The 27,343-nt window shown below is 45.5% G+C and overlaps 5 protein-coding genes across 6 annotated transcripts in view; 2 read left to right on the forward strand and 3 right to left on the reverse strand.

Annotated features, from left to right (window-relative positions):
* The window catches only part of LOC144128507 (RNA helicase Mov10l1-like), a 60,647-nt gene extending 57,184 nt beyond the window's left edge, over positions 1-3,463 (reverse strand). The window contains exon 1 of one of the 2 annotated variants that reach the window (XM_077661947.1): positions 3,110-3,463. In XM_077661947.1, coding sequence (XP_077518073.1) covers positions 3,110-3,231 — 122 coding nt within the window. In that variant the 5' untranslated portion in view covers positions 3,232-3,463. Of the gene's footprint in view, positions 1-625; positions 1,063-3,109 lie in introns of those variants that run through there. The other variant, XM_077661948.1, reaches the window with a different exon arrangement.
* A 1,708-nt stretch (positions 3,464-5,171) lies between these two features.
* On the reverse strand, positions 5,172-19,865 carry LOC144128508 (ubinuclein-2-like). Its single transcript, XM_077661949.1, is given in 6 exon segments — positions 5,172-6,211; positions 10,043-10,629; positions 10,631-10,951; positions 12,748-12,858; positions 15,528-15,614; positions 19,259-19,865. Coding segments are annotated over 6 exon segments (2,181 nt in total). The 5' UTR covers positions 19,430-19,865; the 3' UTR covers positions 5,172-5,307.
* A 474-nt stretch (positions 19,866-20,339) lies between these two features.
* On the forward strand, positions 20,340-23,109 carry LOC144128509 (inhibitor of growth protein 2-like). The gene is made up of 2 exons (XM_077661950.1): positions 20,340-20,767; positions 22,412-23,109. Exon 2 carries the CDS (start codon positions 22,486-22,488, stop codon positions 23,032-23,034), a length of 549 nt encoding a protein of 182 aa, XP_077518076.1. The 5' UTR covers positions 20,340-20,767; positions 22,412-22,485; the 3' UTR covers positions 23,035-23,109.
* An 892-nt stretch (positions 23,110-24,001) lies between these two features.
* Positions 24,002-25,294, reverse strand: Dph3 (Diphthamide biosynthesis 3). The gene is made up of 3 exons (XM_077661951.1): positions 25,027-25,294; positions 24,747-24,821; positions 24,002-24,525 (listed from the first exon to the last, which is right to left on the reverse strand). The coding sequence occupies exons 1-3, from the start codon at positions 25,132-25,134 to the stop codon at positions 24,454-24,456; spliced, it is 255 nt and encodes an 84-aa protein (XP_077518077.1). The 5' UTR covers positions 25,135-25,294; the 3' UTR covers positions 24,002-24,453.
* Positions 25,295-25,608: 314 nt separating this feature from the next.
* Positions 25,609-27,343, forward strand: part of xit (ALG6/ALG8 family glucosyltransferase xit) — a 31,957-nt gene continuing 30,222 nt past the window's right edge. The window contains exons 1-3 of the mRNA XM_077661952.1: positions 25,609-25,771; positions 25,936-26,014; positions 26,236-26,429. Coding sequence (XP_077518078.1) covers positions 25,707-25,771; positions 25,936-26,014; positions 26,236-26,429 — 338 coding nt within the window. The 5' untranslated portion in view covers positions 25,609-25,706. The remainder of the gene's footprint in view (positions 25,772-25,935; positions 26,015-26,235; positions 26,430-27,343) is intronic.

Here is a 27,343-nt window from a genome sequence, read left to right on the forward strand (position 1 = left end):
TCCATATGAGGGTACTCGCTCCCAGACCTATTGCACCATGGACCACAGATTGCACATTCTCACCTTGGCTCGTAAGTACCTGATGTACACCTAGTCAACGATGTAATTGGCCATTTGGCGAACGAAGAAGTTTACAGGTATACAACACACACGACGCCGGCACCATCCACTTTGGGGAAAGCCCCGTCACACAGCCATCGCCTTTGAAACTACGCGTAAACGGACCAGACAGCACTAATGCAGTGACGAACAAGGCGGCCTGCGAAACAGACGCTGAGCGGCAAGTTCGTTTCACAACTGCCTCGAAGGGACGCTGTGATCGGGGTACTCCACTATGAGTGGGACGCCGCTCGCGTTCCCGACACGAATGAAAGACGCAGGGTGTGGGACGCAGCCCTCGATGCTGGCCCACACTGGATAACTCATCACACTCCCTGAGGACTAATTCCCGCCATCAGTACTCATATCTGGAGCGCGGTAAGAACAAAGCGATTCCGTAACCGTCAGCAATGTGCACAGGTAGGAAACTAAAAAAAGCGTGATTTCTCGTGCGCGATAGAGTAGCTGCAGTCCTAAACCGGCCAAATTCAACGACGTGGAAAATGATGCGGTCTTGTCACTGTACCTGGCGCGTCGACGTTTCGTCTTGCTCTTTCGATTACGACGCTTCGGGTTGCCCTGTCCATTAGCCGAAGCACCTGAAGCAGCACCAGTCGACGAGATCAAGACAGACATGCCCGACAGCAGCCGTTCTCCTCGTGTGCTCGGATCGAAGCTTCCGGGCGTCAGCAACAGGCCATCTCGCACACTCAAACGCGCATTAAACACAAGAGGTCGACGCGAGCACAACACGTCGCAGGCCACCAAGTACGGGTGGATTCTCGAGCAAAAACAACCGCCTTCTTCCCTTTCCTCTCCTTTTGTCAACGCCAGCTGTAAATGACGGTAAGGACGCCAGCACTTTAAGTGGTGCCTGATAGATGCGAGAACATGTGTGCGAATGAACGCGCCAATCTTGTGACGCGGCGAATAGATATGGCTTGCCCACGTTACATCATCGGAAGTTCTGCTTTGTAAAAACATGAAATCATTTCTACATCTGTCCAGCTGTAGTAATTCCCAAGAGAGAACGTCGCCGAACACTCGCGTATGATCTGAATCGGCGGAAAACTTCGAAACGCGTGGTGCCGAACTTCGAAAACGTGAAATGAATAATAATAATTGGTTTTTGAGGAAAGGAAATGGCGCAGTATCTGTCTCATATATCGTTGGACACCTGAACCACGCCGTAAAGGAAGGGATGAGGGAGTGAAAGAAAGGATGATGATGTGCCGTAGTGGAGGGCTCCGGAATAATTTCGACCACCTGGGGATCTTTAATGTGCACGGACATCGCACAGCACACGGGCGCCTCTGCGTTTTTCCTCCATAAAAACGCAGCCGAGCGCTCTAACCACTGAGCCACCGCGGCGGGTCAACGAAGAGAATTTTCGCACCACGTGGGCACTACAACGTGCCCCCCTAGTTTGCACCTCGTGTTCGCAGTTCGATCCGCCGCGGTGGCTCAGTGGTTAGAGCGCTCGGCTACTGATCCGGAGTTCCCGTGCTCGAACCCGACCGCGGCGGCTGCGTCTTTATGGAGGCAAAACGCTAAGGCGCCCGTGTGCTGTGCGATATCAGTGCACGTTAAAGATCCCCAGGTGGTTGAAATTATTCCGGAGCCCTCCACTACGGCACCTCTCCCCTTTTTTCACTCCCTCCTTTATCCCTTCCCTTACGGCGCGGTTCAGGTGTCCGCCGATATATGAGACAGATACTGCGCCATTTCCTTTCCCCCCAAAAAAACAATTAAAAATTTAAAAAATATGACGCTCTTCACGTCAATACTGACAGTGCGGGAGCAGTTCATTTGAAGCTATTTTCACAGATGATCGCGACGTCGCTGCGCAGGCTATCATTTTCAGGACCGCCGAACTACACGTCATAACGCAGCCGAAGTGGCCAAGGTACGAACACGCGATTAGTGAGCGGTTACCACAATGTTTTGTGGCCAGTTGTTAAAAGACCAGTGCGACTGGGGCATGTATACCAGATACACGAGCCGCATGAGGATCTGCACAAGACAGCCTCAGAAATACGACAGACAACACACTTAAACGGTTCAAAATGGCGCCACTTTATCCCGGTCATAGCCTCCTATGTCCCGGCATTTCACGGTTTTTGGACCTCCCTAGGGAGGCATCTAACAAGGGCCGTAACTTATTCCCTGCCATGCCTCGTTCATTTTCAGCCGAAATACACGCTCAGTGAACCTGGTTTATAGAAATCGTAGTCGGTTTATAGAAAATGTTCTGAACTAGCATCAGGTTTCCCCGTTTCACAAACTGCGCACACCAAAAGACGTGTCTACCATGCAGGTTCCCAGATTCATGTACTACTGTAGGAACCCAAGGAAAAAAGTTTGTGCTCGAAAGCGTTTCTGCCTCTCTCCATCATACGAAAGGGACGCGCGTCGCACGGGCGAAAAGTCAACGGGACGCTCATTATCGCAGTTCATTCATTCTATCATTCCTTCAGTCCACATTTCTTCGTCGGTTGTTTGTCAAAACGCCTTCGCTCTCTCTTGCACGATTTTTTGTCTTCTCTCTTATATTTTGGTGCATGCGAAATGAACGTTCGCTGTCAGCGTTCACACAGAATACCAATCAATCTTACGCCCTCCCTCCGCGCTCTCTCAACATGACATCGCACCAACATACAAAGAGCTAAAATGCAAACTATCGTCCAAACCATGGATGGATGGATACGGCTGAACCCTTTAAATCGGGCGGTGGCTCAAGCCACCTAGCCATGACTTATGAAATTTTACTCGTCTTGATTTTAGCCACCAATCAGATAACCTTCGCTTGGTTACTTCTACCCGCTTAAAATCTACTTTCCCTTTGCTGTCTTTAAACCCCAATGCCTTGGATAAATCAGCCTCGCTGCTTTCCACTGTAGGGTGGAGCCCTAATGAATTGCACGACAAGCGTCCCCAATCGGAGGAAAACACAAGTAAAATAACGTGAACAGCATGACCGACTGCGTTTAACAGCCACTCCGGGACTTACTCTGTGAACGTAGATTCTTCTGCAGCAGCACCACAGTTATCTCGCACGCACTTTGTGTTCTCATCAGGGCTGCAAAAGTTGTCAAGAAAGGCGGAGATCGCCTTCCCCAGTAGCGTAAACATAACGCTGTAGTGAGCCGCTACCGATGACTGGATGCATATGCCTTACAGCATGGCCACACTAGCGCGCGAACCAGGATGTCTGACTAAAGGTGGCTTAACTGTGCACCATGCCCCGCAAACCTAATCGAAACACTTTTAAGCGTTGAATGCCAACACTACACATCGACGCAGCGTTACAATCGAACACGTGCGATACCCGCGCATTTCATCCAGGCACCACCTGACGGGAACTGGCCAAGATGCATGCTTGGATCGACTTCGTCCAGCCTCCGAGTGCTAGTTTCGCTTTCGGTTCCATGACCAACGCGCATACTTTGATTTTAAGTTTCTTTTTCATTTCTTTGTTAGCTTCATGCACCCTTCAAGCTCAAACTGCGTCGGCAAATGCCAGTTATACTTAAACAATTCACTGTTACTACCACAATTTCTAGCTGCCAGAAATGGCAATCACCTACCCACCGAAACACTTGTACAGTATTGTGCGTTTTTATCGTGAAGACTCAAAAATTTCCCCGCCTCAACCGCTGGCTCATTTGCGGTGAAACTGCACACAGAGCTTGCGTATTATGGTAACTTTTGTATCGTAGCAAGTTTGACAACAGTACTTACTGAGTTGAGCCGTGCATGATGCGAAAACGTAATCGTCAAAGTAGAGATCGGTGAACCAAAACCCGCAGACGACGTTTTTTCGCTCAAGAGCGGCAGTGGCGTCATCTGTTTTTGGCAGTGGAAAGCGTCACCACAGCCGAGACGAGCATTGCAAACAATATTCTTTGAAAGGTAAAGCCTCGTTAAATCAGTTGTTCTGATAGTTTTTTTTCCGCTAAATTAGCCGAAAATGTTGAAAGCGCTTCAGTTGAAGCAGACGAAACGGCATATTCAAAGGGCCCGCGCTTCTTGCAACGCTCGCCTCGGCGGCCTTGTCCTGACGCTTTCCACTGCCGAAAACAGATGGCGCCACTACCGCCATTCAGCGAAAAACGTCTGCTCGTCTTGGTTCGCCGATCTCTACGTAGACAATTACGTTTTCGCATCATGCACGGCTCAACTAAGTAAGTACCATTGACAAACTTGCTACGATACAAAAGTTACCATAATACGCCAGCTCTGTGTGCAGTTTCATCGCAAATGAGCCAGCGGTTGAGGCGGGGAAACTTTTGAAAGTCTTCACAATAAAAACGCACAATACTGTACATCTTTGGTGCTCTCGTTTAGCAGCAGGCAGGTTCTCATCCGAACCGAATTATTTGTTCAAGCAAATGCATAGCTCTATTTATATCGTTTTACAGCACCTGACCAATGCTGCGCTCGCAAACCAGCAATTTTGAACTGCTGCAGACAACACATTTGAAAACCAATGGAGTCCAAATCACACAGGGAAGCAATTGACACCTCGTTCACAGTACCTTGTTTTATTTTACATTAATTAAACTTATATAAAACAAACCTTGCAACATTTTTTTCTTGCAACAAAAAGGCGCTATCAAATATGATAAATTTTGAACATTTCTATACAACATACCATGCTCTTGTCAGCTTCTGCACAATCATAAAAAAAGCGAATGCACTGAAATGCCAAGCGCTAAGCAGGACCCAGCAAGACACTAGGCATGGCACAAAACATCTGTGCCTCGTTCTTGTCATGTCAAATAATCATGTTGATCATCGTTTTGCACTGTTCTTCAAATACAGCAAGTGCAAAAGAAGGCTTTATTTACTGTGAACTCGTGTGATGTCTTCCAAGATTGTGAATTTTTCACAATGCAGAACCACTCTAAAAACTGTTAAACGACTTTACAACAGTCCGCAGTCTTGCAGTAAGCAGGCCTGTGCCTCACCATCGTCTATGTGCGAAAACTTCACTTCTATAGAGCACAGAATGCAGTCTTTTGCGGAACATTTGCAAGAGTTTCTAAGGAACTGTGAAGGCATGTTGGAAGGTCCCATCACAGCTTGCAAACCTCTCATCAGACAGAGGACAGGCCAACCAGAGGCCCTAATATGCTGCCACAGGATGGTGTGAGGGTTGTTCTCCATATTTGATGCCATGTGCAGGAATCCTTGTTGGGCGACTTCTCATGAAACATGACCCTGGCCCTGACTGGCACCCTTGGACCCGTGGCTTTGGGACGGAAAGGAATAAGGTCGCGGAGGCTGTGGATAGTTGCTGGCCGAGGGAGACGGGTAGGATGGCCTCTGGCGCCAGTGCTGCGGCTGTGGTTGTTGGGCAACACTGAGATGTGGACGTGGCCGCTCTGTGGGCGGGGCCGCTGCCGACGTCCTGGGCAAGTAGCCGACGGGATAAGGGAAGCCCTTCATGCCTTCCAGCAAGTCTGCTTTGTAGTAAGGGGGTCCCCCTCGGCTGCTGGGAGGCTCCCCTTGCTCCAGAGTACGCCTGAAGGCTTCCATGAAACCGTACGAAGGGGTCAACCGCAGCGCAGCACTCGAAGACGGAGTGCGCGGCAGCTGCTGCTGCTGGGCCTTGGGTGGACAGCTTGCTCCGTCCAGTTTGGAGCCACCGTCCAAGTGGCGGGAAGTGGTTGTTGGGGCACTCGGCTCACCTCCCGAACTGGGGAAGTTGCCCAGGCTGGCAGTTATTATGCGATCAAGCATCTGTGAGGCCAGGGAGGCCTTGGGTGGACTGCTGTGAGGAGGCCTCACATCCGAGGAGGGAGACCTTCCGGGCGACTGCAGAATGACAGAAGTTGGGACAGAGGTGGCCGTGGGGGCTGGAGATGACACTATGGGTGGTGTCGGCGCAGGCGTGGGTGTGGAGGATGGAGCTGGTGGAGGTGCAGCGGAGACGGGAGTAGGCGTCGGTGTGGAAGATGTGGGAGCGGTAGAAGCTGATGGTGATGGTGATGAGGAAATGGTCAGTGGCGTCGGTGGTGTACTGGGGCTTTCTCTGCCAGTGTCGATGTGGCTAGACATCTTGCGCAAAGCTGCACCAGGAAGAAGGGAGGGCTTCCGAGGCTTCGACCTGGAATACAAAAGTAATGGAAGTATCTCGTGAAGCACCTCTGCAGTGATATGGATACATGCAATTTGAGTTCAGGACCACCAGTGTAAAGTTTTATTACACTTTCTGCTGCACTACTCTCACATGCCTGAATTTGTCTCACTGCCCACACAACTTGAATTATATGCAACAGTGCAGTGTTCACAGTTCTACATTATATGGCAATCTAAGGTATGGTGACTGTCATCCCAGTCTCCCTCCTGTAATGCCAAGTCTGTGTAAGGTTCAAAATGCATGGATAGAGAAACAGCATAACCAGACTTTGGCAAACAACCAGCAAGTATTGTTTGCCTGAGTATTGTTTACCTCGCACTGTATCTGAGAAGTGCTGAATAACTGGGTTGCTGACGTAAATACATAAATGTTGTTGCTACCTCTGAAACCAAACTTATTTGCTTAGTACCAATAGTCGCTCATTTGGGCCAAGTGAGCCTCGGATAAACCAGGACTTCAAAGAAGCAATTATTGAACAAAGACTAATGCCACAAAAGATGTCTCCCATGTTTAGTAAATTATTCTTTATCTTATGTTTTGGACTGTTAAGTAAGGCACTAGAACCAAGGCTCTTCCACATATTGTTGCATGCTTTGAGCAGAAGCTGTCGGGGAGAAGTACCCAGTAGCCAACACTTATCCCATCCTTTTAACCCATATGGTGAGTGTCCAACATAATCCTTCACCACTGGTACTCGTTAAGCTAACCCATCAGGCTTACTGCTGCTTCTCATTTTCTTCTTCTTTTACTGCGATTTTGTAACTTCCCTACTATAAATTATCTTTTTCATATCCTTTGCAGTTTATTACAACAAGGCTGGGACACTTTGAAAGCTCACCAGGACAGGTTTTGTTATTTCCCAAATCCGAATTCCATTTACGGCTTCCTTCACATAACAAAAATCAATCGGCTGGAAGCTACCAAATTACCTTTGAAGTCACCCACAACTAGGTTTCAAAGGTTCAAACTACAAGAAGCAAGTGGGCAAAAAGGATTGCAGCTGTTTGTGGAGCGTAAAAAAACTATGACGACATTGAAGCAGGCCACCCAAAATGGTAATTCACTCCGCAGCAGCTCACAGTGCCCTCATTTATTCTGCAACTGGTATCACACCAGCAGGTTGCGCAATGAAGGACACTAGGTGCATGTTAACTATCGAAACCGTAAAGCATCAGCGGTCTATGGGTAGTCACTGGCAGGCCATCATGAACATTTGCTAGGGAAGCCTGACAGACACTATAAGGACTCTAGAAGGACCCTATAAGGACCCTAGAAGTTGGGTGGATACGAAAGAAGAGCTAGAGGAAGACTATGCAAAGAGCACAGGACTCCACTCCTGGAGACGAAGCAGGCAGTCTTCACGCAAATGGCCCTGCGACTCATGCTCAGTTGAACTCTCTCTGGAGGTGGCTCAACACCATGAACGATGAGCTAAGACAAATGAGCAACACGAGACATGACATAAAAATGATGCTCCAGGAAGAGGCCGAAGCTACAGCACGTATTTCCGACATATAAGTATGTCACACGCTGGACGTGGATATTAAAGAACATGCCCAGCTTCAATTTGTCTTCAGCATTCCTTCAAGTTGTGAGTCAGAAGCGTATGCAAGATGAGTATATTAAGTGGATTTTTTTTAAAAGTTGCTCTCTGCACCATATATACCCACTCCCCCAGCAGGTTCAAGATGTAGACAAACTGACATGTGGCTATAGGCTAACGATGGACACCTGCAATGCCTGTTAATTAGAAAATTGGTATAAAATAGCTTACTGATATGAAGGCACACATATAAGAGCTAATTTCCAAACTTTTCTATAACTATGAAAGCTTTCCAAGTATGAAGGAAAATGCATCCATCGGTAGAACAACCTTCCACAATTCCAGAAATACCAATATTACGAACTTACGAGCTTGATTTGACACCCTATAATCTTCTAGTCAGAAAATTTTACGCTAATTTTTCTACAGTTCAAAAGATGACTGGCTACTCTTAAATGGATGATTAGAAAAGTGGCCCCAGATGAATCAATATACTCCTGAAAACTGTGGTATTGAGTATTTCGTCCAACACCTTCAGATATTCTAGACTAATTTTGACTATTCAACAAGCAGAAAGATCCTGAACTAATGCCACTAGGTGAGCAAAAAAGACGGCTAGCACCGATGCCATAGCAGCCGCCTTGTTGGCGGACCAGGATTACAGTGAAATCCTATACGTGTCTAACTTCACACCACAATGCACAGTGCAAAAGCTGTGTGTGGTCCACCGCCATGATGCATGCGAGTCATGTGCAAGCCATCTATTGCACCTTTAAAGTGCTTTGTATATTGCACATTGCGAACTCTTTTTCAGTTTGTGCTTACCTAGAAATATTTTTGTTTTGTTTTGGGCAACTTTAGCCTCCTCGTAATGCAAATAGGGTGCTCCATAATCAACACGGCAATATTTCTCAAGGCAGTGAACGTGGTAGTGCATCCTCCGCTATTTTCGTGTACATAGATATTGTCGCCAGTACTAACATCAATTTCTTTACTGAATTTCTAGCATCATGTGTATCTTCAAAAAGAAAATTACTTCAAAGATATTATTTCACTAATCCAAGTATTTCAATAATATAGATGTTAATTATAAGCTTGTAAAAAATTAACCACTGGTTTACTCCATTGGGGTACTAACAAATTGGCTTTCTTGACTCAATACTATTTAGATGGAAAATTATTTCTTTCAAGATGAAATGACAAATGATGCCAGAAAGGATAAGGGCACTACTCTATGCTTTTGTCCCCACATAACGCATCAATTCTAAGTATGTTTTTGCATTGGCCATCATTTTTAATAGGCATACATTCTTTTTTTCCCACCAGAATGCTAGCAATTCCTACTAACATCTCCACTCCAACTTCCCTTTCAGTTTTAAATTTGACTTTAGTGAGCAAACTGATGACTTCCTTCTATCATACCAGCCTTAGTCTCAGTTAAATGTGCTCAGGAGAATCCGCCATGAAAAACTAATTTCAAACAAAGAAATTATTTCAACTAACATCAACCTGCATGCTGTAATATGGCTACAAAGGCAAGATAAACAGCTTTCTAAGTCTACACAGCTGAAGAAAAGCTTGTGTTGGGCCAGCAGCTCTCAATAAGAATGACTTTAGTTCTACATGTAGCTGAATCTTTTCTACAGTTTTACTCTGTAGCCATTTGCCTCTTCCAAGGTGGATTTTAAAGGTAATTATTTCTATTTGTCTGAAACATTGCAAGACTTCTCTTGCAATGCTGCACAGACATGTGTCATGCTACTCCGATATTCTTAAAATAGCGCATGGCATTTTATTACTCGTCATATTTCTACATACTTTAGTGCCCTTTGCAGTCCTTGTTCAACTAATAAGCAAGACTGCAAGTGCGCTTTCCTGATCACGTCTTGAGCATCGCTCTGCAGCTTACAGACATTTAAATTTCCCCCTTCCACAACATTTTTTTTGTTTTGTTTTCATTTTTTGCTCGAAAAGATAGGGTGGGCATAGTGAAAACCAATCATTTACAATATGTTTGTACAGAACATTAATTTTCATTTGTAGCTGATTTATGCTACAAGCAGAAAGGCCACACTGTCAGCGAGTGTCACGCCACATAAGGTTAGGGAAAGAAACTACCTGCAGCAGGCTGCTACAAACACTTTTATTTCACACACAGCAGCAACAAGAATAAAATAATGCAGTAAAAAGAAGCGAAAGCACGAGTCTCCCCTCTATCGAACCAGCCCTGCTCCAGCTGAGCAAAAAGCACTCACGTGAGATGGCCGTGGACTTGCCGGCTCTCACGGAAGAGGGCCTTGGCACTCACGGGACTACTCGCAGGCCACATTGGGCACACCTCTGTGTCCAGAAAGCGGCGCAGGTACTCTTCTGCCGACTGGGTGCGGATCTTGGACAGCTCGTAGCAGCGCAGTTTTATTCGCACCACATCACACAGAGCCTCGCGGAGGCGGCTGTGGCCTAGGCCTTCCCCAGCGTCCAGGGCTTCCTTCAGCCTCCGCAGGGGCTCCCCGAGCCTCCCGTCTTCTTGGTCGAGCCGCAGCTTCTTGGCTCTTTTGAGCAGCGTCTCCTTGGTGCATGGTAGGAAAGATGCCAGGTGGGCAAACACTAGCTGGCGCTGTCCCGGCCCCAGTTCACGTGCCCTCAGTTCCACACTTAGCAGCAGCTGGTTCACGTGGCCTCGGAAAAACTTGCATTTGCCCTCGGTAGACCGCAGCGCCGCGGCATGCTTGAGGCGTCGCACCTCGGCCTCAAGCTCAACCGGAAGGTTGTCGGGAAGGCGTGGGCAGTGGATATCGCTCGAGACGGGCCCAACCGGATCATCCCCTGCACTTCCCCCCCCCACCACTGCTACTACTGCTGGCACCGCCACTGGCAGGCTCCTCATCGACGACGGCAGCACCACCTCCGCGAACTACAGACTCGATGGCTTCGACAATAGCACTGCTTGTCGTAAGCGAATCGCGAAGCTTTGGGCGGCCACGAGGCCTGGGGCCCCGCCGTGCACCTCCTTCTCGAGGACCCCGCTTGACCGGTCGTTGCCGGGTCTCCCCCTGGAAGTCTTCGGAGTCCGAACCGGATGGTGTCCGAAACTCTAGCTCTCCCGTGTTGATGTAGAAGCCACCGTGCTTTGTTGTCAGCGTCGATGGGACCAGCTCGTCATACTGCAGAAAAGATAAGTAATGACCCAGCCATAATGAACTAAAGATAACACGAGGAATTCACCCATCTGGACAAATGTCTAAAGGATGTCACCGAGCTATCTACCATCTGGATAATGAATTGCATGCCAGTTCTAAATCCGAATGTTTCTTTGTGATCCTGATAATCTCCCCACCGTGCAACCAATCCATGACGATGTATTTTTGCATGCGCTGCCTTATCACACAGTAACATATAATATACACGAGCACTTACAGGGCAGGTGTGTACAGTATGTATCAGTGCTGTTCCACGAATGGATTTACAGAACACTAGCAAGCCAGGAACATTTAAGAGCCAGACAGCCCATAAAATCAGTAAGCATTTTTTTCAACAATGCTCTCCCCATTCTAATATTATGAATAAACATTGCCCAGTTTTACACTATTACTGCTGTTCAGCTCTTGCCACTGACCTTTTAGCCAAAACTGTACCTGATCCACCAATCTGACCACAAGTGTGACTTGGAACAACACCTCCACAGAATTCGGAAATTAGTACAGACTATTTTAAATGCTAACGGTTCCAAAAACCCACTAAAACACATCTCTTAAAAAGACGAACGTCCACCAAACTCCGAATGAAAAATATTAAATGGTAAACGGTATCCAATGAACTCTGCCAAACTATGTATGTATAACAAATGTTCTAATTAACAGGCAGAAGTAGAAGTAAGCTAATAATTGTGCTTCTTCATGCTAAACGTAGTTATCATAATGAAGGCAACACCATAGCTGTGCGGAAGACAACAGGCGTAGTAGCCTATTAGCCAACTGTAGAACGGCTACACGGATGTGTAAGATGGAACCCACCATTTACACTTATACGGGCAGCGAGCAGAAGAAACATTACACAAAAAATCTTGCAAGAATGCTTGTCTCACACACAATTCAAGCTTTACCACATCCATTCTGTAAAGAATCAGCTTCACACACCTTCCCACAAACGAATCTAACGCCACTTGAAGCAACCGTCGTCTTGTGTCACAGCTGGCATCATTCACAAGCAGTAACACTAAATTATTACTGGTGCTTACAGCAGTATGCACTTGCAAGTGACTGCGTGCAGAATGCTTGCTTTGTTCTGCCCATGCACATTTCCCATACATTTCCCATTTCTGTAGGGAAATGTGCATTTCCTTCGGGAAATGCCTCCTAGAAAACACTACTTTTAATTACGAACCGGTTAAATCTGCAATCTTGCAGAGTTTCAAAAATCACTACGTATATCAGGTTCCTCTCATTTCAGTAACTCTCAGTGCCACAAATACTTAATGGCTCTCTTTTATGACAAAGCGAAATACAGCCAGAATTGCACTCGATCAGGCTAGTGTCACTGGTAACTGACATTTGCCTAATGTGCTACTCTCTCAACAGCACAGTTTGGAAGTTGCTTTTTAACAGGATTATGTTGGTAATCCATGCCTTGAAATTTCTATGCCACTTGAGCTAGCTGGTTTTTCAAAACAGATGTAGTACATGTATAGCCTCAGTCACAAGTATCTGGAACACAACATTGATGAAAAAACATCACCATTGGTGCATGCAGCCCTAAACAGATAATATTAAGCCTAATTCTAAGCGTGTGAATTTCACAATGCACTTATCGGACCTCAAGCAATATGTTCGGGATATAAACTGGACGTAAAGAAATTAAATTTTTCCACCAAAGTCACATTGCCTAAATTTGCGCAGTGACTATGTACTACCCACAGGGAAAGTTATTGTTAACAGCATCACTTCCTTCCACAAATACTCACCGCCTCTCCATTATCAATAAAGGGGTCCGTCTCATCATACCCCATTCCACGATCAACATAGTCCTCCCAGGCAATTCTGCCCTTGCGTCTCTTTTTCACAGGTTTTGATCCCTGTAATAAAAGAACAACACCGGCAGATGTTGCTAAATATAGAATGCAATAAACTCTCAAAGCCAGCATTCTCCCTCATAATGCATGACATCTCACTTAAAAAAAAATGGTGCTAAACCCTCGTTCAAGACTCATCTGTCCTCATCAAGCTGACTTAAATTAAAAGCGGCAAAACTCCTTTATGTTTACTGACTGATATGCGCTGATCATTTGGCCGGATAGTCAACCAAAAACTTCAAAAGCACCTGTTATATTTACATCTTTAACAACACGCAGTTGATTACAAGCAGTTGATTACTTTTTGTAAAAGGAAATTTTATTGCTAGTACAATTATATTTTTCAGAAATAAATTACCAGTAACGTGTCACTTTTTTCGAAAAAAAAAGTTGTAACCAATGTATACCTTTGAGAACCTGCCTGAACTAGTGTCAAGCACTGGTGCTAATAAAGAAATGTCCATTGTGATAGAGTGATAACGGTCAGGCTGCGGAGAAGCTGCGAGTGCAAGGATTTCTGGACATAAAAAACTGAAGCAGTCTGCGTTTCACTAGCCCTTTGTTTCACAGTTCGCATCTTGCCGTGACAACCCAATGGAATGACATGTTTAGTGAGCTGGCGCTTCAGACCCTTACAGCATGAACCACAACAAAGAGCGACACTTTGCTTAGATCTTTGTGGGTTACAATGCCACCCTTTCTTCCAGAGCGCAAACCAAGCAAGTCACCAGTGCTGCTGCTGGTGTGGTCATAAAGAAATGTGAAAAAAAAAATCCACCAACACTGCCTCAGTGTTCGACTTCAGAGCGTTAGGTACGGGAGCTTCAAGTGTTTACATCGGTGTGCTCGCAAACGTGAAGAAGACCAAATCCAAACATCTGCAGATGTTTGGATGGAACATCCCTTGGATGGATGGATGTATAAGGCTGAACCCTTTAAATCGGGTGGTGGTTCAAGCCACCTAGCCATGACTTGTGAAATTTTACTCTCGTCTTGATTTCAGCCCCCAGTCAGATAACCTTCGCTTGGTTACTTCTACCCGCTTAAAATCTACTTTCCCTTCACTGTCCTTAAACCCCAGACACAAGCAGCGCCATCTACCTCATGGATTTTGCACTACCGCGATTTACAACCACTTTCGCTATATCCAGTTTATTTCCTCATTATATCAGTTCGTAAGTCTTATAAACGTGTTCATCACACCGCGACGAATCGTTCGACACCATCCGGAACCACCTGCAACAAATGGTTCGGCTGCAAGGGCCGTCCTCGGAATGCACAGGTTTGGGGCGGAAAGGTCGTCTGTGCGAATCCGACGCATATTTTGGGTTTCATCTCAATTAGTAATTTTATTCTCAGGAACATGCAAAGTCATTTGATACGAATATTCCACGTCATCCGGGTGGCCCCCAAATTTTAAGCAAATGGTGGTCCCGGTGGGGGGGGTCCTACTTCGATGACTGCTATACTGGCACATATATAACGGATTGAAAGTATAGGTATCAATTGAGGCTCTACGCACCCACGTGGTAACTGTTTTGGTCAGTTTGACTTTCATTGCAGACAGATGTGCCATTGACAAACAAAGTAGAAAGAGCTAACGCTCTTTAAAAAATCAGAAGAAAATTTAAAAAAAAAAACTGCTTATGAAAACTAACAATGCATGAATTGCTGCACAGAAGATACCAAGCAAGCCACAACAGCTAATTCTACACTCCATGACAGCATTTCCTAGCAATGGTGTGAAAGCTACAGAGCCAATGCACACAATCTCTTCCTACACAGCGAAATGTAGCCTCCAGTTACAGTTAATAGTTTCTACTAACAACATAATAAGTGGGTTTATTATTTTTAATTGGAAAGTCATAGCAAAAAGTTTTTGTTAAAACACATTTTTTGAAAAGTCTCATTACAAGAAGCTTCCACAGATGGTGCCAGCAACACCAGTGATGCCCGCCCATTAGAAGAGTACTGCCTCCAGTGAGTGGAGTGGAGTGGAGTGAGTGAGTGAGTGTATGTGAAAGAGAGTGAGTGAGTGCATGTGAGAGTGAGTGCGAGAGTGTGAGTCAGCCAGTGAGCGAGTGGGTTAATGAGTGAGTGTGAGAGTGGGTTAGTGAGTGAGTGAGAGTGAATGAGTGAGTGAGTGCCTGTCTGTCCGTCCACCTACCTATCTATGGAGCAAAGCAATTGCACAGCGAGCAACACGCCAGGCAGCTGTCCTGCAACCTACCTATTGGCAGAGTGACGCAGTTCTTAATTGCAAAAAAAGTTGTCACGTGCATATTTGCCTTATGCTAATAGAAGTTGGAAGAAAAATAACATTATTAATGATCGATTAGTTTTTGTAATTGCTCAGCTACTTTTTTACGATCTGTAAATCACTGCTAAAATCAGTTATATTTAAAACAATGCAATTGTAATCGTCTACTTCTTTTCTGCAACATGTACAAGACCGCCTTCCGCTAACTGGAGTGATATGCTTTCCCATGTACTTTTCTGCACTCGTTTTTCACCCACAATCTGTTTGCCTGTAAGCTCCCACTAAAGGTACAACACTGCATGGCCACATTCTTGTGTAATGAGCTGGTCAGCCCTACTTTCAGCTAAAGATAGACTGACAAATTTTCATTTTCAATATGGTAGCACAGGCCTTCATACTTAAAGCAACTCACATATTTTTCTTCAAACTTTCGTGCAATCTCTCGTATGTTCTCCTCGTCATTTTCCCCGAATGGATCATCCTTGTCAGCATCAGCAGGCTGAAAAAGAATGCAGGCATCTATCAGTTGATTTAGGATCCAATGCATGAAACAAAGCACTCAAAGCTGTTCATTAGGACTACCTCAAGTTAAAAGCACACATTATTACAATAGAAACAACATTTACCAAACACGTCAACAAATTTTCTCTTATTGTGAAACGATACATGAACATTTACACAATTACTTTGTAAATCCAATTAAGTTTGATTCTTCAGTTCACAAAAAGGATGGAATAAGAGGCTGATAAAAAACCTGAGAAAAGTAGCAATAACAATGTACATGTGGAAAAAAAAAATGCTCAGTAAACACACTAACAAGATAGGAAGACCCATTGTTTAGATAGCAAAATTAGGACTATGCATACTGTGCACTGATCCATATATATATATATATATATATATATATATATATATATATATATATATATATATATATATATATATATATATATATATAATAAATAGAAACATCCCGTTGTGCACCTATGTACATAATAATACAATTTTTTGTTGTGGGTACAATTAATAGGACACCAGATGCATTAAGGTTTCAGGATCCTTAATTTTGCCCAAGATCAGAACTCAGGATTGTTTCAATTCAAGCCATAAACTTGTAAACTGTATGATAACTGTATGACTATTATTCCTTGTGCTTTTTGGTGCCCTGTCTACTCCGTAGTCCAGATGTTTTTCACCCATTTTTTTCACAAACAGTGTAAAATCATTTTTACTATCATCTGAAATGGATGTTATGAAATGGATGCAGCAATTAGTTTCATTAAACTTGATATTTTATATTGGGTTGATGAAAGTCACGAAGCTCGGTTGCTGTAGTGGAGGGCTCCTGGTGTCCTTAACGTGCGCCGACATCGAAAAGCACACGTGGTTTTTTTTTAATTTTTTTCTCATTCGCAAAGTAGGAGCAACAAAGAATCTTTCATAGGCCTTACGGCAATGTGTGCAACCAGAACTGTACACGCACGGTTTATATTGAAGCGAAAAGTCTCACTACGCTAGGTAAAGCAGTCCTCGCGTGGGCCGGAGAATGACCTTGAACGACCTTCAGACGAACCAAGTTAGCCGTGTGTGTATGACCATATACGGCACAGTTAGGGTGTCGAGCCCTTGACCTCTGACATCGGGTGACCTTTGGGTTCACATTTGACCTTAAGAACATCCGATGGGGGTGTCGTAAGACCATGTGATACCACGTCATAGTCACGTGGTCATGTATAGAACGGTTGTCGCGAGTGTGTAGCGGAGCTGCTATGGACGAGCCTCAGACGCTTAGCAAGCGTGCTTGCTTTTCGCTGAATTCCAGGGCTAGCCAAGTTAAGCCACTGCCAATTTTTGTCTCTAAGAGACATATAGTAGAGTGGGCCATAAAAAGAATTAAAAATAATATTGCCCAGCCCGCACCTAAGAGACAGTCGGAAGGCACAACAAAACTTTGAAATATCGTTGACCAAATACTTCAACGTTTCATCGCTTATGTTTTGTAATACAAACTACTTTGTACTAAACGTCAATTCTGCATATAAAAAAGTAACAAAAAAAGGCTTAAAGTCATTCAAGGCACTGTGATACTGGGTAGCAGTAAGTGAATTTTTTTTTTATGCAGCATCAGTGCGACAGTAAAAAAGTGATTTGATAGTAGACTGTAGTGTTCTCATTAAAACGAGCATAAAGACTATGACCATGCAAATTACTAATCCAAGGCGACACTTCACGTGAACACTCGACAGTTGAAAAAAATTACCGCTCACACATACGTTGGCTCACTTTATTTCCATGCCTCAAAAGCGTCTCTAATGCCGGGAAAGAAGTCGGAACCAATTAACGGCGATAGCGCTTCGACGAAGACAGGCACGAATTCAACACATCCGAGAACACAAGAAAAAAAAAAAAGTTGAACAGCTCCAAAAACGGCGCACCCCGATTTCCATTCAAACAAAATCAATGAACTGTTACGCAACACCTTTCACTACAATATACGACAATGTGTAACGCAACCTTTACTACAGACGCATCTGTTGATTACTGACGGTCGCAATGTCTCATCTGATGACAGCAACCACTGTGTCAAGAAAGTTCCGGTTACCCCATGAAAAGCAGCTGTTTCGTTACGCGGCGCTAACGGTCCGAAAAAGTCCTGGAAGCAGCCAAAAACAAAACAAAAACAGCGTAGGAACGGGGGGAGGGGGGGCTGAGCTAGCATATCCCAGGCAGATATTAACCTCACTTAACTATATCACTGATAACACGCGCCAACAGTTTTCCTGCTACAGCAACGCTCAGCCGCAGGCGTCACTTAACAATGCGTCTTTAGAAAGCGCCCCGCATTACTTTAATATTTAAATGCGCTTTAGAACTCGTTTAGAAAACGTACTGTAAAGGCAAATGGAGAAAATAAATCCGAGACGTTTTCTCCACAACTACGCTTAGTCTTATCGCCGTTTTCACTTGAAGCTCAAAGTCGACATCAATGCTCTTGGGCAAGCGGAAACAGGAAAAGGGACAAATAAAAAGCAAGCGGAAACAATATGTTATCCGTTTCAATGCTTCTGGCGATACTCGTTCGTCGGACAAAAACGTGACCGTCACTATCGCAGAAGCGCGGCTGCAATACTTGATACCTTAGAGCAGAAACTGACGATAAGTGAAAAAAAAAAAAAATATCAAGCGTGCGACACCATTACACAAACCAACTGGTATCAACGAGCGCAAACTATGATCGGGAGCACATGATGCTTACACCCACAAGCAGTTGGCCTACAAAACCTTTCATGCATGCTTTCGAATCAAGAACGATGACAGCGAAACTGTCTCAAGACAAAGAAGAGAAAAGAAAATGTAATCGTAGAATATAGCACCTCAACAACGTAACAAAACAAAAAAGTTCCATCGACCTACTTTTTTAAAGAGAGTCAACTATATGCAAGCGAAAAGTCACGGCAGGTCGTGGCAGCCATTCTGCTTTGAGAGAACACGACGCTCACATTGAACTGTCATCGCTGACTGACACGAGTACACGAGAACGGGACGATTTGCACAATTGCAAAAGCTTAATAAGTGCCTCCGGTTTCTGCGTACCGCTTACCCTCATGTCAAAAAAAGCAATCGGCACGCGTACCGGATGTATTCTGTAAGCGCACTGCGGCTGGCGATAAAGACGGCAAAAAAAGAAAATGCCCGCCAAGTACTAAACCTTTCGCGGCCTGCAGCAAATCACGCCACGATGTCCACAGCCTTGACAAGCCGAGAACTGGTTAAGGTCGCGTCCAGCCAGAATTCAATCGCTCGAATCAAAATCATGGGTGGCGCCCGTGAACAGCGCCCGCGTGCAAACGAGAGTTCCCACACACAAACAAAAGTCGCAAGCGGGGAAATTGGGCAAACGTAACCCAGTTCTATTTCCGAGGCGCCTTCACGTAACGTCCTCACCCCCGCACACCGCGCGACATATTGTTTCGTCCGCCCGTACCCTTCCCACTTGGACGTTTACATTGGGCTGCCAAGCCCCACCAAGGGACAGCGTGGTACAAATGCGCACATCACAGTAGAAACAAAACCCCGGTCACAAACCGGCCACGTCTTGTTCCGAGACACACTGCGAGCAAGAGAGAAAAAGCTCAGCCTCACCCGTGTGGATTTCAACAGGTCACTGTAGGAGAACTCGGGGCAGGAGTCGGCCTCCTGGCTACACGATACTAGCGAGAGCTCGAAGCGTCTCGTCGGGCACACCTCGGCACGTTTCTGCTTGGCTGGTGCTTGGTGGGCCGTCTCGAGCTTGATGCGCCTCGGTTCAGCCATCGCAGCAGCACATGAGTCGCTCCGAGGCGCCCAGGGAACTGATCAGCTCCCCCAAGAAGTGCCCGTATCAAAGCACGCCGCGAACATCGCACAGCGCCATTTTAGATCACCGGTTTCCTATCCAGTCTCCTACGCGCCCGTCTCGGTGGCGACGACTAATCGCTATGGGACATGCTCCTGCTGCTGCTGGACGCTCTCCACAGCGACGGTCACGACGCGCTGGTTTGCACTTTCGCACGCGCACGGGCGACGGCAGTCAGCGCAGGGGCCATGGCACAGGCTCGGCACGAAATCCTCGGCTGTCTCGCAAGGGCTCTTGGTTGATTTTACAGGACTTGCCTTGATCGCTGCTGAACCAACTGAACTTTACGCCTGAGCGCAGTGTTTACAGCGTTTGCGCGGTTTTTCGGTCCGCGGGCCGCACAAATCTCTTGTTGTGGTTGTTGGGTGATCAGCACCGCTTGGCGCCCCTGTCGAATGTGATGGAAAGTGGGCGTGTCGTGCACAATAGCAATTAAATTCAGTTAATGAAGCACCAAAGGTCTACCGCAATGTGCTGGTTCACTTTGCAGTGGGTAGTATAATTAAGCAACCATTGTTCAACGTGATTTACTTTTTTTGTGAAAGGTTAAAGGTGATGATTGAAAATCCTATTGGTATTTAAAAAAAAAAGCTCGTTTAAAAATTTTATAAGAATACTTGTTAACTACAAGCAATGTTATTAAAATGGTTTTGTTATTTTGTGCGCTTCAGTGAAACCATAGCGCATCGCTTTGGATGATGGGTCCTCTAGCGGTCAGCTTAGATTTTACCGCCAAAAATGCTTTTGCTTGTGAGTTTTATTCTGCTTGTTTATTTTAATGTTGTTATTGAGAACGTCGTGAGTCGAGTTAAGTCGAGCCAAGCCCGTAAAGTTAGTGGCGTGGTTTGGCCAGTTTGGTTGTTGTTGTGCCATTGATCCCAGATGAGAACTTGATCGAGTTTGATCGTTCCGTTTTGCTAGCGCGACTGTGCTAGTAAACCAAAACAAACCGCTCGCTTTCTGCGATTCGGGGCATGAAAGGCAAGCATCGCTTGCGGTAGCTAATCGTAGCTCAACATCCTCAGTCAAAACGACGGCGCTGCGCCTCAGCCTGTGTCATCGGAGCTGGTTCCGGGAGGCATTCAACATTACGTCCAAAGAAGGCAGCTCGTGGGATGTAGCACTGAATCAGGCCGCTCTAGAGGCCCTGTGTTCAGCTGCTTACATCGAAGACTACCTCGACTGCGTTGAAAACTTGCCAGATGACGTGCAGAGGAACCTCAGCCAGCTCAGGGAGCTGGACCTCAAGTACCAAGGTATGTCGCTGCTTTTATTTGCCGTTGTGGTGGGACCCGACATAGCGAAATCGGGCGTTCCTGTCAGCGGAGCACTGACGATTAACTTTTCACCTTGTTGAGAGGACGCCTTGGCTGCTGACGCTTGAAGTGCGTACGCTTGGCAACAGGCCAGTGGAACTGTGTGTGGGGAGGGCAGGGCCTTCCCCATGTTAAATTCACCGTGCTTTCAGCGGCGCATCGTCCGCTGTATCAGAAAGCACACCTTGCTGGGCGTTGCAAACGTTAGAAAGGCCACTAGTCAGTCAGTCTGCAGCCCATATCGACTGCGTTGGCGTCGACGAGCGTACGCGTTTCATAACGACATGCGATAGGTGGTGAAATCGCACACGTCAACTCAAATCGGAGATACAGCGTAACTACCAACTTGTTTGCACTCGATCATATGCCGCGCTATGGGTGCTTTGATCTGGTATGTAGCGTTCGCTTGGCACCCAACATGTGTAGCAACTAAAGCTTGATGAGCTCGAACGAGTCGTGGAGTTTGTGAGCATGTTGCAGTTGCTGCCTTGTAATCTGCTACCTTCAAAATGCGCTGCGCTCTGCGAGCACCACAAGCGACGCCACTTGTCAGTTATCTTCGTGTTAAACTTTTTAGAGATACTGCTGCACCTGAGCATTGCAGAATCTAGACCGAGGTAATATATTTCAGGTCAGCAACATTCTTAGCTGCGAGTTTTAGCTATAACGTGCGTTGTTTTGACCTTTACTCAGGGCTGTGTAAAGCGTATTCACCGTAGACTACTGTCAAGTTTAATTTGTTCAGTGCTCAAGTGCCCTATGGGTTTCAACAATAAGCAACTGCCAGGATATGCTGTACAGTCCAGTTTATATTGCTCAACATATCTCAGAAATTACTCGTTACTTGGCTGTGTACACTGAAAACAGTAGGAATTTGTGACCTCTGTGTGGCTGCATAAAAATAATTATGAAGACTGAACTGAAGTGAAGCCATAAAGTGACATTAAGGTGCAGTTTTCTGGATTGCTTTCTGTGATGTTGCAGCAATCTGTCCACAGTCTTCACCTTGTGGCTGCTATACTTAATTTTAGCAAGATTGTAACAATCTAGAGTAATCTGCCGATAAGAAAAAGTATTTACACATCTGTTCGCAAGTCTAGGACACTCGTCTGTTGTCTAGTTGACAACAGATTGATATCAATAACAATTCACTGCCATTAGCTGCTTCCTAATGCCTGCTAATAAAAAGGCTTGAAATAAATTCAGGGTAGAGAAGGTGGATAAAAAGAAAGTGATAAGTGTCACGCTAAGAGACAGAAGAGAGCAGAGTGGGTCTCTGAGTAAATGGTATTCTAGCTGAAATCGAGAAGACACAATGGGTAGGGCATGTAATGTGAAGAGAAGATAACTAATCGTCCCTTAGGGTAAAAAGCGGATTCCAAGAGGAGGCAAACAGGAAGGGGCAGCAGACAGTCAGGTGAGATTAAGAAACTTCAAGGGAAAAGGTAGCCACAGTTGGCACAGGGCAGGGTCAATTAATTGGAGGTCAACAAAAGAAGCCTTAGTCCTGCAGTGGATGTAGTTAGACTGGTGATGAATGATGAGAGCCTGATTGCGTGCCTTAGTTTCTTCTTTTCCATGCAGAGGTGCTGGCAGAGCTGCAGCAGCAGCGAGTGCTACTCTGCAGGCGCGACCTGGACGTCGGCCGCAAGAAGGTGATGCTGCAGATCCAGCACTCGCTCATCAAGTCTCAGGAGCTCGGTGACGACAAGTTGCAACTGCTGCAGCAGATCCAGGACCTGATCGAGAACAAGGTGCGCCAGCTGGACCAGGATTACCGCAACCTGGACCATGAGCCCGAGACGCGCGAGGCCAAGCGGTCACGCAGGCAACGCGGGCACGACGATGAGCAGACGCCCGCACCGCATCCCACCTGCGGCCGGCGGCAGCCCAAGAAGAAACGGCGCCGTGGGGCCTCGAATTCAGCGGGCCACCAGCAGGGGCACCAGCAGGGACAGCAGGGCCACCAGCAAAGGGGCGGCGGGGTACCGTCACCCGCAGAGCCGCCCATCGACCCCGACGAGCCCACCTATTGCCTCTGCGAGCAGGTCTCCTTCGGAGAGATGATCTGCTGCGATAACGAAGAGTGTGCGATCGAGTGGTTCCATTTCTCATGCGTCATGCTTACCACCAAGCCAAAAGGCCGGTGGTATTGCCCCCGGTGTCGAGGCGACCGCAGCAATCAGATGAAGCCTAAGGGAAGTTAGCCTCTGCACACGAGCCCTGTGTACTCGTGACCAAGCCAGTGTTCATGGCACTTAATAAATATACCTCTACCCGTCTTTGTCCTCAGGTGTGTGTGCATTTTTTGCTTTTTCAAAGGTGCCTATGAGCAGCTCTAAAGCAAGGAAACGGTGCCACACTAGGTCTGTAACGTTTTCAGCAAGAAGCACTCCAGATAAGTATGCACATAACGAGAACAAAGGGGAAGGGGGGCAAGCCAGTAAGAAAACTACTTATTGTAAGATGAAAAGGTATTGCATAAAGTTTGTAATGCTAGTTAGTTCAGCCAGGACCTGGTTCAGCACATACAGTAAGTGTTTGGATTGGCACAAGCATAATGAAAGTGAAGTAATGGTGTGCTTAGATGTTTTCTGTGCATTTATGCAGGCTTTTCCACAATAGGTGCTTGAGACTGGGAGCATTGAGGCAAGATGACTGTAGCTAAGCTGCTGTCTTTTCCTGGCTATTCAATATGCAGTTATCCTCATTACTTTGTGCTTTATGGAAAGTGGCTTAACAATTCATACAACCTACTGACAAGTTGAAAGTGCATCTGGAATCTCCAACATCTGTGCCGCACCAGTGCCTCAAAAGTATTTGAAAATGATCTTCAATGGCATTTGACTCAAATGTTCAGCAATGTCTCCCTGTAGCTTCTAAACCTTGCTTACTACCACCACTTGCTTTTAGGCGACCTAAATGCTGTTGCATGAATGTGTGTACTCATGTAAACTGAAAGAGATAAACATGGTGGGCCCAGTTTATGGCTGATTCAGTGATGCAATTCATGTAAGCCACAAATAAGTGGAACAGTTGTCACTGCAATATTTAGTGCAGTGACTAACTTCCCAGCAGACACCCAAGACAGCTTGTAAAACAGAACAGACTGGTCACTTGTGCACTTGTAACAATGTATTTCACAACTGCAGAAGTGAAAAAAGTGACTGCATCTGGCACAATTGATAAAAATTTAATAAAGGTGCTGGCAGTTATTACCACAGTTTATACATTTTTAAGGCCAAGGCTATACTTTGGGCTATGAGGCATACTGTTGTGAAGGGCACCTTATATTATTTTTTCAACGCACAACAAAATCTGAGTACAGAGGCGTTTTTTGCATTTCGCTTTTTTCAAAATGCAGCCGCCACTGCCGGTTTTTAACAGTTGTTGCAAGTGCTACGTTCTTGCATTACTGAAAGCTGTAGTCAGTGTATTTCAAGATTCAATCAATACAACTTTTTTTTGTACTTGTAATTACGAATACTGTATATGGCACAAGAAATCAAACATGTCAGTAAGGTATTGGAAAATTTCCCATTTAGAAGCTTCATCTTTGCAAGCTGACGCTGAAGACTTCCGCGTGAGCAACAGGCAGTTGTTTTGCCCATCAAAGCACCTCTTGATTAGCTGGTTGCTTGAAGCTTGGCTGGTTCTTCTGCCTTGATCGATATGTCTTTGTCTCGAATGAAGTCCTCCTGCGAGGTTATATTCATAGTAAGGAACTAATATATTTCGCACCACAGCATTATGCGCAGTTCACACAAGTAGAGTACAACACCACAGAAATGTAGATCTGACACCACAGATCGCGGTGCAGTACATTTACAGTATTCACATCACAGCCCGGATTAGACCTATAGGCCATAGCATTCAATCATGTTTACATTTTTCTGCAAAGATAAGCTGCAATACTTACTTGATTGTATATCACCTTCACCAGCAGTGAACAGCTGGGACATGTGGCAACCTCTTCACCATTCAGCAGGTCCTCCTAACAAATGTAGCCGGAATAAACATTAAAACATTTATCATTTTGCGTTTGAAGCGTACCTATTTTTACTGGACAATGGTATGAACAGATGATGCTATATGACGCGAAGATCAAATTTACACTTGACGCAATTCCGCCTTGCCTCTATTTTGGACTGGTTTACAAGAGAGGCTGGCATTTGTTTTTTTTTTATTTAGCTGCTGACCTTAGTTATTTCGAATCTGTCTCCGCATGGGCACGGGTAGAAATACGTCTCCAGCTCGTCGTCGTACTCGAAGTCTTCTATCTCGACCTCGTCGTGGTACACAGACATCTCTTCAGAGCACACACGGGAGCTCGCTAACTACCAAAATTTTGGTTGGCAGGCAGTATGACGCTACAAGCACGCGAGAAACACAAATACTGCGGCATTAACTACACCTCTCGGTACTCATACAACAACGATACAAGCCATGCACGTTCCCGGCGTATACATGTAACACACAGTCGTTCATACGAAAGTGTTGAAGAAATAAATAATAAGCCGCTGCATTTGCAAAGGCGCTAGCGACGGCAAAGTATACAATGGGGCTTTATAAAAAGTTATTATTTGTAGTTAGAAAACAATAAAATAGACTGTTTAAATATATATAATGTTTTAAGCATGGTGACTTGAGGTATAAAAATTATTTTCTGCGCAAATAGGCTTGTGATAATCAATTTAAACTGCATTAACGATTGCAGCGCTAAAACTTTTTGTGGTCATTATGCGCAGAAATATAGGTGCATTGTCGCTACTTGCCTTTTTATTGTCACACGAAAGGAATCCGGACTTCCGTAGATTGTCTGCATCAGCTGGGAACACGTGTGCAGCGACTTGCGGTGTTGTGGCAGACCGCGGCCAGCATGTCTAATTTCCTAAGTATCGCTGTCTCAGTGACCTGCATCAAGATGCTGTTCATCACTGCCTAGTAAGAACCGATGACCTGACTCCGAAGTGCCTAACGCGCGCTTGCTAAATCTGTTGTTGACATTGCCGGCGCGCACGTATATTTTTCGTCTCGGTATTCGAAACTTGACGAGAATCCATATGTGAGATATTTTTAAAAAATGTCTTGCAAAAATATTATTTCAGCCGATCCACGGACTTCGAAGTGCACCGAAACTGGCTGGCAATCACTCACTCCCTACCGACATCGAAGTGGTATTTCGAGGTATTCAAGCTTTTCCTTGCAACTTCTGTTTGTTCACTTATTCCTTCAGTGTTATGTTTAATTACTTTCTAGTTCCACCTGAATTTATGCTCGACAATGTGACTGTTTGTCGCGGGTTTCACTTTTAAACTCGGGTGGAGTTAAAATTGCCGCCTTTACTCTGTTTTGTTTTGAATGGGAAAATGACTGCGAATAACATCCACTCGTTCTGCTTTTTTCAGAAAACGTCAGAATGGACATTGGATTACCCGCCGCTTTTCGCCTGGTTTGAATATCTGTTGTCGCTTGCTGCTCAGTTCGTGGATCCCGGGATGTTGAAATTGGAAAACCTCAACTATGCTAGCCCGTTGACCATCTACTTTCAAAGGTTCACAGTCATTGCATCCGACCTGGTTCTCGTCTACGCTGTTTGGATGTAAGTGCACTTTCGATTTCTTTGCACAGTGTCAAGCTGCTTCTTATAGTTCAGTGTTTACGCACCCAGTGAGGGTGCGTAAACCGCGCCGTGAGGGAGGGTAGGATGGGGGGGAGGGGGGGGGGGCTGAAAGGAAGGAGAGAGAGCGAGTGTATACATACTAGTAGACTCCGGAATAATTTCAAACCCCTGAAGTGCCGCACTGAACTTTTGCATTTCGCCTACGTCGAAATGTGGGCGCCGCTGCCGGGATTCGGTCCCGCGACTTTGTGCTCAGTAGCCAAAGAACATAGAAATTGCGCCATCGCAACGGGCCATCAATAGGAGGGGAAAAGTAATGCTACCTGCTGCAAAACCACATTTTCTATCATGGCCATAACGTTTTTTTTTGAATACCAGCAATTTTTTTTTCTTCTAACTCAATACTAATTATATTGCTGGTCTCAGTGTTTGCCTTAAATTTCCAGCTCCTAATATGCTCATTTCAAGTACAAACCTGGCCTCCTATGTTGAAAATAAGGACGGAATTAAGGCTCAGAAGCCTCAGAGTGCTGTGGCTTCTGACTGCTCTTATTCATTCATTCAGTCTATCAGCCCAAATAGGGCCTGGATAGGTGTGGTTATATACTACGTGATAGAAGACGAAAGGAAAAAAAAAAAGTGCAAACAGCAAACAGTGCAAAAATACAATGTTGCACAATACAAAAGGTCTTTTCAGGAATCACCCCGTGGCTGACCTGGCAGAAAAAACCCCCACTGAGTTTGCATGAATCATTACTCACATTGTATTTTAAATTGGTAGTAGGATTTGCTTTTAAACGGCGCAGTGTAAAATGTTGGCCTTGCATTTAGAATGGCGGAGCAGCTTGATGAGCCTCCCAGTGCCACATCGTGTGCAGGGTTTTTTGGCATTG

The sequence above is a fragment of the Amblyomma americanum genome, chromosome 4 (assembly GCF_052857255.1).
Source record: "Amblyomma americanum isolate KBUSLIRL-KWMA chromosome 4, ASM5285725v1, whole genome shotgun sequence".
Lineage (NCBI taxonomy): Eukaryota > Metazoa > Arthropoda > Arachnida > Ixodida > Ixodidae > Amblyomma > Amblyomma americanum.